At 44.1% G+C, this 12,307-nt stretch overlaps 1 protein-coding gene across 1 annotated transcript in view; it reads right to left on the bottom strand.

The window, feature by feature from the left end:
* The window catches only part of LOC127985682 (serine/threonine-protein phosphatase 2A 55 kDa regulatory subunit B beta isoform), a 72,622-nt gene extending 60,531 nt beyond the window's left edge, over nucleotides 1-12,091 (bottom strand). The window contains exon 1 of the mRNA XM_052587735.1: nucleotides 11,704-12,091. Coding sequence (XP_052443695.1) covers nucleotides 11,704-11,782 — 79 coding nt within the window. The 5' untranslated portion in view covers nucleotides 11,783-12,091. The remainder of the gene's footprint in view (nucleotides 1-11,703) is intronic.
* Between the last annotated feature and the right edge of the window lie 216 nt (nucleotides 12,092-12,307).

Raw genomic sequence — 12,307 nt, 5'->3', positions numbered from 1 at the left:
GTACCCACATAATGTTTCTCCTGCTTCCAAGTCTATGCCAGTTACCTGCTTCCAAGTCTCACTATCAGATCACTTAATCTGGTTCCTTTGTTCTGACTGATGCTTTTCAGCCCCTATACTGTCACTGGCTCACATACTGCCGAAAAACTTACACACTAGCTCTGCTGGTTCTCCTCTTTGTTCATACTCTTTAACACAAGCTCAATTTCCCACGTCAAAATTCAATTCATAAAAACTTCCAACTATTTCATCTTGCTGCCAAAACAGCCCTTGCAATCTCAGAATGGTTTTATTATTTCAGAATTACTGCACATCAGCTATTATTGGTGGGGAAAACATGACTAGGACTCAGTATAATAAGTAAATGACTAATAGAAAAGATCATGAACAATCACCACAAGAGCAAAACATCAGTAAAAGCAGCTAAACATACACAGCCATTTGCATAATGTATTTATGCCATGGTGCGTGCTGAAGGGCAAATGTAAAAATGAAAATTTAGAGTGTTAAAGGGTTAGTTCAGCCAAAAATTTAAATGCTGTCTTTTATTCATTCTCAATTTTTTCCCAAACCTGTATGAACAATTTATGAAGAATGTTGGTACACAGTTTTGGTTACCAATGGCTAAGTGTGTGCATTTTTGACAAAAAATTGTGGGTGGATTTTTTCGATAACGATATTTATTATTATTATTATTTTATTTTTTTTACTGGGCAATTGGCTGACTTGCCTGTTATAGAAAATTAAATATGAAACTAAAACTGACAGTAGGTGGTAGCAAGTGTCTGTCTTGATGGGTGATTCACTGAATCATTCATTAAAATAATTATTTCAAAACAACTGATTCATTTACATACCAAAGCAAGCAACTGTCTTTATGGCCCTGTCCCAAATAGCACACAATGTGCCCTAGATGCACACTTCTGCCAAGCGGCCGAGCCTACACTGAGATGAGCTCCACGGCAAAACTCTACCCAAAGCAGCATTAGATCACAAAAGTGTGGAAGCCTTAGAGGAAGACCGCGAGGGTTAAGAGTGCAATTTGAGACATCTGGATCTTTGAATCATTGATTTTATAAATGAAACATTGCAGTGTCACTCCAAAACACAACATTTTTTTTCTGGTCTGGGCTTATTTATACAACTATTTTTGTTATATCACTCACCCCTACCATTGTCTTCCACTGACAAGGTATTTCTTTAAAAATAAAAATAAGTTTGGATCTACAGTGTCAGTAAATTATGATGGAATTGTAATTTTTGGGTGTGTAAGTAAGTGCTGTAGTGCTGAGGTTTGTTAATTCTAAAGTAGTGAAGACCGTCCCAGTTATGTAACCCTCGTTCCATGAAGGAGGGAACAAAGATGTCACGTCGGATCGTCAAGAGTGTCCGACTGAAAGGGAACACATGTTGGGTATGTAAATCATGACTGCATACAAAGCATTCACAACTGGCCTATCATGCATGCTGCTCTCTTTCCTCATTTCTTTCCTGTGCTTTAGTTGCTGACATCGCTGAAGCGTGTCCTAGTACCAGAGCTAGTTCAGCTTGTCCTATCTGATTTCTTTAACCCATTCTCCCTTACATCCCTGCACTCCAGTTACATTCACTCCTTAACACTTATAAGGCCAAACAGGAAAGTGTTAAGATGCTCCAACTGAACAGCAAGTCTGTGATATGCTCAGTAAACACAAGGATGAATCAATGCAAAAACGATGGGTTACTTAACGTAATCCCAGGTTCTTTGATAACAGAGTGAGGTGTTTCACTATGGGAATCGCTTTGGGCGTGACCAACTACGGAAGCTCCTATGCCACCACGTCTGTCTTTGACAGACAGGTCGACCTGAGATCAGGCTCCGCCCCCACCTATATTACTCAGGTCGACCCCTACGAAGTCATTAAGAGAGATTTCTTCCCGTTCCTATGCAAGGAGGGAAGTGTTGGTGAAACACCTCACTCTGTTATCAAAGAACCTGGGATTACGTTAAGTAACCCATCGTTCTTTTTCTAACTTCGCTCGGTGTTTCACTATGGGAGATATAGACCACTCCCGGATTGCAACATACGCTATACCAATCATATGGGACTTGACGTGCTGACTCCTAACACTGCATGAGCTAAGGATGGCTCAGACACGTTCAGTCTATAAAATCGCACAAAAGTGTGCGGTGTGGCCCAGCTTGCTGCAGCACAGATCTCCTGGACCGAAACACCTCTGAGTAAGGCCCATGATGTCGCCATGCCCCTAGTTGAGTGGGCCCTTAAGCCCTCGGGAGGTTGGGAACCTCTGCATGCATATGCTAAGGAAATAGCTTCTACAATCCAGTGGGACAGTCGCTGACGTGACAATGGCTTCCCCTTGTGAGGAGTAGCCCATGACACGAACAGTTGGTCATTTTTCCTGAAACCTGCTGTCCTTTCTACGTACACACGAAGTGCTCGTACAGGACACAAGGCATTCAACCTCCCCTCCTCTGGAGAAGAGAACGGAGGAGGGTGAAAAGCTGCAAGATCTGTAGTTTGACATCTATATGACGAATCCACTACTTTAGGTACGAACGCCGGGTTAGGGCGAAAGGAAACCCTTGTAAACCCTGCAGAAAACTGCAGACAAGATGGGCTGACCGACAGTGCCTGTAAGTCACTCACCCTCTTAGCTGACACCAGCGCTAACAGTAGTGCTGTCTTGAGCGAGAGAAACTTTAACCCTATAGCTTCCAATGGCTCAAAAGGGTGTTGAGAAAGGGCCTCTAAGACTGTAGACAAATCCCACAATGGGACCATTCGCCTGGCCCCTGGCCTCTTACGTCGTGCCCCCTTCATAAATCGACTTATTAAAGGGTGCTGACCTGCTGTCTTGTCACCAAAACCCACATGACAAGCAGATATAGCCGCTAAGTATACCTTTATTGTAGAAAAAGCTTTCCCTTTATCTAGCAGATCCTGCAGGAAACATAAAATGTCCCTCACTGAACATTGAAAAGGGACAATATGAATCCGTCCACACCATTCATCAAAGACTCGCCACTTATTACTATACAGTGAACGAGTGGAAGAGGCTCTTGCACTCTGTATAGTGTGTATGACCGATGGGGGCAGACCTGCTGCACTTAAATTCCACCTTTCACGGGCCAGGCCCAGAGAGCTATCCTGTCTGGGTGAGGATGGTAGATTTCCCCCCCCGCTTGTGACAGGAGGTCCCTCCGGGGAGGGAGGGGCCACGGCTGACCCGACAGTAGTTGAACAATCTCGGCCACCCAAGGTCTGGAAGGCCAACGTGGGGCTATCAGTATCAGCGACAATCCCATTTCCCTCACCCTGGCTAGAGTGGGTGAAATCAGGCTCAGAGGGGGAAATGCATACAGCAGGACATTTGGCCATTGGTGGGCTAAAGCATCCACACCCAATGGTGCATTTCCGTCTGCCAGAGAGAAGTACAGAGGACATTGGGCGTTTTCCTGCGAGGCGAAGAGATCTACGACCGCCTGGCCGTATCTCTGCCATATCTGCTTCACCACCTGGGGATGAAGCTTCCACTCTCCGTACAGGGGATTTCCTCTGGACAACAAGTCTGCCCCCCTGTTCAATATCCCTGGAACATGGGTTGCCCTGATGGATAAAAGACTTATGTCGCACCACACAATCAGCTCTTTTGCCAGCTGGTGCAGCTGAAGAGAGCGTGTGCCTCCCTGTCGGTTGATATAAGCAACCACTGTGGAATTGTCTGTTTTCACTAAAACATGCTGACCCCTGATGAAGCTCAGAAAATGTTTCAGCGCTAGAAACACTGCCAACAATTCCAAGTAATTTATGTGTTTGTGAATTAGCTGAGGGGGCCAAACGCCGTTCACAGTTCTGCCCATTAGAGTCGCTCCCCAGCCCTTTAATGATGCGTCCGTCGTCATAGTGACTCTCGACGACACTGCCCCCAGGGGAATCCCCGATCTGAGGGTCGTGGGGCTTTTCCAACGTCTGAGCGCTCTGACGCACGCATACGTCACTCTCACCTGTCGGTTGAGATGACGCCGAGAACACAGACGCAGATGCGCGACCCAGCGCTGAAAGTCTCTCATTATTAGTAGTCCCAGTCGTACTACAGATATCACTGAAGCCATTAAGCCCAGCATTCGCAGGCACAGTCTGAACGGGACAACTTTCCCCGTCTGAAAACGGGAGAGACATTGAGTGAATGACGCGATCCTCCTCTCTGTCAGAGTGACTCGATAAGAGAGGGAGTTTATACTGAGCCCCAGATATTCTGCGTGCTGAGCTGGCTCTAAGCGGCTCTTTTCCATGTTTATTCTGAATCCCAAGCTGTTGAGATGCAATAACACCATATCTGCGTCTTTGATTGCTTGCTCTTTCGACGAGGCGCAAATCAGATAATCGTCTATGTACGACAGTATTCTTATCCCCCTGTTTCTCAATGGGAAAAGTGCTGCTTCCACACATTTGCTGAATACTCTTGGTGCTAGACACAGACCAAAGGGCATTGTCTGAAATTCGTAAGCAGTGCCTCGAAAAGCAAACCTGAGATACTTCCTGTGAGACGGGTAAATATCTATGTGAAAATACGCGTCTGACAGATCGATCGTCACAAACCAGTCGTTCTGGCGGATGGATCGACAAAGTGTCTTGTGTGTCAACATTTTGAATGAATATTTCCGTAGGTGCTTGTTTAACACACGGAGATCTAGAATTGGACGCAGAGATATGCTCCCCTTCTTTGGGATCACAAAGTAACGGGAATAAAAGCCCTGACAGCTCACTTCCTTTGGCACTACTCTGATGGCTCGTTTTTCTAAAAGACAGTCTATCTCGGCCGTCAGGACGCGAGCTGACTCTCCCTCGGCCGCTGAGGCTATTATACCATTGAATCTGGGTGGTTTCATGGCAAATTGAAGCCTGTATCCCCGTGAAATCGTGTTTACAACCCACGGATGAGCTGCGCATGCGCGCCAACTGAGTATGCGAGCCGAGAGAGGTCCCCTGTATACTTCCCCAACGCCGGCGCGTTTTGATGACGTCATTACCGTCTCCGCGCTGACCCCTTCTGGAGGTGCGCGCGCTCCCTCCAGCGGAGAGGCTAGGGATACACATCTCAATGTTTGGATTTTTTTGCAATCTATCGCCCTCGGCTGACTGCCTGGCTGCGATAGTGAAACATTTATTGTGTTTAATGAGTTGGGGGAGCACGTCGCCCTCAGCCTGTGGCCTGGATGCGATAATGCATTTTTTATTAAACATTCCCCTGAACTGATGGGCGTTTGAAAACCCAGTGTAAGTGCTTGGTGACACTTGAGAACGTTTTGAACTTGATTGCTTATAGCTGGAGCCCTTACTGAACTGAGAACAACAGGGCTGGACCCCCTCTTTCTCTTTGCGGGCGGAGAGAGAAGTGACGGGGAACATTCGCGTGTCAGGTCGCACGCTTCTTCTTCCGATCCTCGGGGTGGGGTGGGCGGTTTCTCGCCGCCGCGGCCGCAAATGAATGTTTCCCCCCGGGTCCGGAGCCATCAGATCTCGGACGATAGCCCACTTGCTGTCCGCTGGGAGGCGGTCTCACACTCCTAGCTCCCGTCTGCCTTCCTCTCGCCGCAGCGGCTGCTGCAAAACCTTGCCGTGCTGGCTGAGAGGGTGGTCGCGGTGTTTGCTTGCGCGGTAAACAGAGGTTAAAAGCCTCGTCCTCCTGTTTCCTGAGGGTGCTGGTTTCTCTCATTTTCTCGAGAGCTGGTCCGAAAAGGCCCTTAGTTGGGTCGAACGCAGCGTCCATCACCTCAGCTTTTTGAGCGTCGCCTAAACCAGACAGGTTCAGCCATAACGCTCTCTCACCTGAAACGGCCAAGCCCATAACACGGCCACAGCCCTGAACCGCGCCACGAGAAGAGCGGAGAATTAGGTCGTTTACCACACAAATCTCGTCCCAGAGAGCTGGGTTCGGCACTCCTGTATCTAATTGTCGCCCCATCTCCTCCAAAATCTCCGCCTGGTACGCTGACAGTAAAGTCACCGCGTTCAGCGAGCACACTGACTGCGCCGCATACTTGTACATCCTCTGATAGATGGACGCGGTCAGGCGCTCCATCTTGTTCGGCAGCGAAATTTGGGAAGAGGCAGAAATAGATCGACGATATGGATGGAGGTGATAGGCCACTGAAGACTCTATCGCTGGGGGTCCGGTCAGCCCCAGCTCTCCCATTCCTTGGATCTCAAGTTTAGAGCATCCCTTGGTCGGGAGCTTGCTCTTAAAGGGGCTACCCCAATGGCGGGACATCTCCTTCATGCACGCCGGCACGGCGGGTAGGAGTTGTCTCGTTGTGGTTAGAGCAGGCGGTAGCCTTTTCCCGTCATAAAGGTCCCTCTCTGCTCCCTCTGAATCCTGGGCCGCGGGCCACGCTAGGCCCAGTTTTGCCGCGGCTCGCTTGCATACCTCGTGCAGGTTACTGTCTGCCTGCGAGCCAGTGTCAGTCGCGCTAGGAGGTCTAGACTGCTGGACAGGGAAGAGAGAGTTGTCTTCCTCCTCCTCTTCGTCCATGTCCAAGTCGAGGAGGTCAGAGTTAGCATCGCCCTCTGCGTCCTCGTCTCCCGGCTCCTCATCCTCGTGTGCGAGAAGGCCATCGAACAGAGGAGGCATATCCGGGGATTCGGCTTCCATCATCTCAGCCCAGCTCGTCGTAGTAGCTCGCTGATGATCGTTAGCCTTAGTTTTCGCGATGGTTCCAGCCAGACATGGGTCCTGCTGACTAGCCACCGCCACTCTCAGCCTTCTCTCCAAAATTTTAACCGGCAATGACGCACAGTGAACGCACGTTTGTGGGTCCGCAAGCGACGTTTGAGCGTGCTTGGCGCCCATGCACACAATGCACATGGGATGGGGATCCCTGCCCGAGACGGTTGCTCCACATGATGATGGACACGGGCGGGGTGCGGGTTCCTTCTTCGACTCATTCCCTTTGGCGGGGGTAATGACTGTCGACATGACGGCTGGAGAGAGAAAGAGAGATTCGAAGACTCGTCGTAACACGTTAGTCCGATTAATGGTTCACAGGGTAGTTAGCCCTTTTCGCGGCTCGCCCTGACGCGTAAAGCCTATGGTGGCTTGACACCACTGAAAATCCTATCGTCGTGATAACACGCGATAATCTGAACAGAATAGCTCGCCTTGACGCGGACACTATTCGGTGTGACACTCAACCCAGTACCAATCCAATCCACTGATGTCGCGTTCGGTAGCGTACTCCAATGACGGCCCGCCAGTTGAACAGTTAAGCGAAATCAGCGAAAAGTTCGGACTTGCTGAGAGAGCTTGTAGTCCCTCACGGGAAGAAAGCGAGAATGACTTCGTAGGGGTCGACCTGAGTAATATAGGTGGGGGCGGAGCCTGATCTCAGGTCGACCTGTCTGTCAAAGACAGACGTGGTGGCATAGGAGCTTCCGTAGTTGGTCACGCCCAAAGCGATTCCCATAGTGAAACACCGAGCGAAGTTAGAAAAAGAACATCTCCTCTGCTTCTACACATGAAATGTTGGATGCTTTGTGACCACTGTATGATGGTATCTTTAGCAGTAAGTGGCCATTTAGCAGCTGCTTTTATACAAAGCAACTGACTGTGCACTCACTAAACACTTTCCCAAACCCTAACCATTAACTACCCTTGAAATCAGATGGAAATAATAAGCTGATAATGGTGTTCGAGCCTCAACAGCATATCTACCATCTGATTGATAAGAATACTGTTATAGAACCAAAGAGATCCAGGAACAAATCTCTCTTGCATTTTTCCGTGAACATATCAGCTGTACCAGCTAGAAACAGCAGTAAAGAAATGGTCGATCAACCTTTACATTTAAATAAGCAGTTGTTTATATACAAGAATAAAAAAAAAAGAATAAGGTCCTCGATATTTACCCCATCCGAACATACTGGTATGTACGACATCATATCAGCAAAATTAGGCTAATACGAAGTTCATTTGGAGTTTTTTCAGCTTGCCAAAGTTGGAAACAAAGCTTGACGTTTAATTAAATGTTGCAGAGCTTATAGAAACATTGTTGCTATGATCGAACTGCTGTTTTCTCACCATTTTTGTTGCGTTTATTTTGTTGAGAGGAAAGCACACAGCACCTTTGTACGCACACTGAATTTGTTTTGCACAAATCAGTTATTCCAGAAGTCGCCAGCTCTTTCCCAGGCCATTATTTTACAGAAAACAAGACTAAAGATGGAACAACAACAGCAAAAACAGAGACTGCAACAACAACAGGTGCCTACATTGAAAAATTAATAAAGTTGCTCAAGTTTTCACGTATAATCAACAAGGTTGCACAAATCATTTCAATTCCAATTACATTAAAGCAACTTAAAAAATTAAGTAAAAAAGTTTGCTTTAACTTATTTTGATAAGTTAGAGTAATGAACAAAAAAAAGTCGCTGTGACTTACTGATCACATCATTTTTTAGTGTTGTCTCTATGTAGCACTGATTTCAAAAATGGTCTTTCTACTGCACAGTGGTGTTGTCAAAAATAAATATTTGAAATGGTTTCAATTTTCAGTTTCCATTGTATTGATACACTGATACCACAACTGCTTTCATGTTCCAGCTTCTTTCTGACAGAGCGCTGAGACACACCAGTGTGTGTATTTTCATTTAGTAATTTAATCTGTTGTGCTGCATGTTTCAGAACAAAGAGCAGGACTGTGTTCTCACACACGAACAGCTCCCAGTATTTTCACTGTCAGAGGGATTCTGGGTCCCCGAGAATGCAGAAAAAATCAGGCGAATTCGAGTAGGAAGTGAGCTTCCTTATGCAGTACTCACTTAGAACAGCAGAGCCCTTGAAGTGGTGACTTTGGAGGGAGAATGGCACTTGTGTGTCATAATGAAGCCGTCTGGAACGCACTTGGTGAAAGGAGCAATGAAAGGCAACTTAATTTCCTCATTATCTTCACCTGGAATGTTACCATGACAACTCTAGGCAGTGACAACAGGAATATATTATTACTGCTGTTAATGTGTTGTAAATGAATATACATTTTATAATGAAGTTTTTCAAATATTATTTGCGCGTGCGTGTGTGTGTGTGTGTGTGTGCGCCCTCTCTGCTCTTAACTTTATAAAACTTGCCTTTTATCTCTTGTTTGAACCCTGCATTTAACTAATATATTTACTATTTAGTGCTGTCAAGCAATTAATCGCATCCAAAATACAAGTTTTTGTTTACATAATATGTGTGTGAACTGTGTATATTTATTATGAATATATATAAATAGACACACAGACAGTATAAACTGTATTTAGAAAATATTTACATGTGTATATTTATTTTCATATTACTGATAAATATATTTAATATATAAACGGAACCTATTTTTCTTAAATGTTAACATGCATATGTGTGTATTAATTGTTTGACAGCACTTATACTATTAAATACATTTCTTCATTATATTGTATTTAATTCATGTATTTATCTTCATAGCACACACACAAACAAGCTTCACTCGTAGTATTGTAGTGCAGCATGTGATCAGCAAAAGCATTTGAATTTTGACATTAACATGGATTTGTTTATTTCTAATTAAGGCAAAAGTACAATGTAGCCTTAAACTGTAAAAATTCCCAATGGAGCTCAGAAGCTTGTCCCATAAAAGGAAACTCCCTGGCACCAGAATGGACTTCAAAACAGAAACTGGTAACATAGGACTGCATAAGACAGTATTGTAATACATCATTGCTAGCAAGGGGACTGTAACCTTTTAAGATCCAATCGATCCGACTTGAGCAGCAGACACAGATGGAGACAGCAAGAGATGAAAGCACAGAGCCATGCATGAAGACAGACAGTCAACGGAAATCTTTCACAAGACTCTGAGAACCACATGATAATCCAGTGTTTGCATCCTCCCGATAAACGAGGAATCAAAGGCAAATGGAAGAGAGCGAGTGGAAAGAGGAGTATGGGAGAAGAAGACGTGTAGCTGCAGGTGTTGTATGGTATTACATGTCCAGTATGTTGGCTACAGGAGGAGTGTTCTGGAGATGGGTTTGTAATGAAATATCTCTTTCCTGACAGAAACTCAAGACTTACTGTTTCAGGGCCCTATAGAGATATCTTCATATATTAGAAACTCTAGTGCTGCACCAGCAAGGTATTTCCCCCTAAGGTCCATTCAGTCCTATATACAGCTAAGACAAGAGGTATGAAGGTAATATGGGCCAAACTGCATCTTTGCAAATGCAATTTTGTGCTGCTATAAAGGAAAATGCTAGGTTACTGTTCAAATAGGCGGCTGAACTCAAGTTGAAATTAACCTACTCATGCATTAGATAATGTTGGATTATTTACAAACTGATTAAATGTAATTAGATTAAATGAAATATTTCAGTACTTCACAGATTTTTGAAAATACACATATTATAATAAATATCCTTAAAAAAAAAAACTAATGTGAAGCTCCTTAGATTAAAATATAAAATGTATGTATAAAATACAAAAATACCTGTAATACAGTACAACGTCCCTCTGGATAAGAGTATATCTGATTTCAATGTAAATGTTATTAAGAAAAACATCTGGTTTAAAGCTGCTGTGGATGCCAACAAAAAAGGTATGTTTCAATTGGGTTCTCATAATGTCTGTACATAACTTTGTACCTCATATTTCCATATATGAGTTGACTGACAACTGAATGCAGGAGACTGGAAGAGTAAGCTCATGCAAGAAGGAAGACATTCTGCTGCCTATAAAAGTTTGAGTTTAGTGAATTCAGACATGCAGTGTGTTAATACTTGTTATCTTCTGTATTTATTAAAAACAATAGCCCTAGAGTGTGATGTCATATCGTGATGGCTGTAACTCTCTGAAGTAAATGTGAAATGTAAAACTGCTAAATTTCTAGACTGATTCGCTATATTCTTTATTAAATATAGTTCTGAAACCTATTCAGTTTAGATGTTAACCCTATTTATCATATTTGTCACATGAAGACCTCTAAATAATGAACATGATTGAAAATTTGCAGAAACGCCTCCTGGTCTGTCATCTGATTTATAGTTCATACTTTTAAAATTAAAAGGCCTTTAAAGTCTAAAAATTTACATCTTCAGGTTGTGGTATGGCTTTTTTGCTGTGATTTTTTTAATAGATGTTTTATAAAGTCAAGGTAAGAATAATTGTTATACTTTTAGTTACAGTATGTTCAAGAGTAACATTTATTTGACTGAATAAGCTTACTTCATCACAGGTCATTTTTAGAAACGTCATGTACAGTACAGTAAATATATAATATGATATAGACTTATAAAGAAAGTTTTTTTTCTCAAACATCGTTGTATTGTCTTGTGTTATAGCCTATGTTGTTACATGCATATATACAACTGATATTTATATGCATGTTTATGTAAGTAGTCTGAAACATATAGAGTACAATAGAGTAAAACCACAAAAGAGTTACCACAAATGTAGTACTTGCAGCATGTTTCGAAATCTGCACAACGCTATGGAGCATCATATACAGTATTTAAACGCGAACGTGCCTATGATGCCCCAAAATGTTGTCTAGATGGATGAAATGTAGAAACGTTGTCTTAGGTAGACGACTGTTTTCACAGCCCCCGTTTCAAACGAAATACGACCCAAAAACATTAACAAACATCTGCTTCTGGTTCTGGCATCGTCTCCCCTCACTCACTCACTCACCCTCGGTGTGACAGCTGGACGAGAGGAGGCTACTCGGCGGTCTGAAGATGTAAGGCAGGTACCGGGAGAAGCATTTCATCTTTTGACTGGATTTACTTATTAACTGTCCTCGTGCAGCTCACGGACACGGTCCTATCCCACGTTCATTATGTCGGTGTCTGTCGGTTAGAAGACATCTGTGTTGCTCCCGTCGCTCGCTGGAGGATGGCTTGTTTTGCCCCAGTCTGGAGGGTGGGAGGGGTGTTTGTTGAAAAAGCTCCTGCGTCTGTCCGCCTACTGGCGGCTTCGAATTTACCGCGTCATCCAGAAGAAACCCTCCGAAGAGCCGAGCTACTGCTGAGCTCAGCCCTAGTGCTGTGTGCTGGCTAGATTTTCATCATGTTTTTATTTCCTTATATATTGGAAACTTACAATATTAAACTGTAAATTGTGTGGTCAGTGAATTTTAAATAATGTAATTATTTTGTTGAGTGAATTGTCCGGTTCTTATTTAGCCTACAAGCAGGAATTGTATTTATTGTTTGATTGTAGGGGGAGCTTGGCTCAAACTAACACTTTTAAAAAACTTTCTTAGTTTGTGTAAATCCACATGGGGTTCAGAGTG

The sequence above is a fragment of the Carassius gibelio genome, chromosome B21, assembly GCF_023724105.1.
Source record: "Carassius gibelio isolate Cgi1373 ecotype wild population from Czech Republic chromosome B21, carGib1.2-hapl.c, whole genome shotgun sequence".
Lineage (NCBI taxonomy): Eukaryota > Metazoa > Chordata > Actinopteri > Cypriniformes > Cyprinidae > Carassius > Carassius gibelio.
The sequence above is the reverse complement of the archived record's forward strand: the minus strand, read 5'-3'. Positions and strand labels throughout refer to the sequence as shown.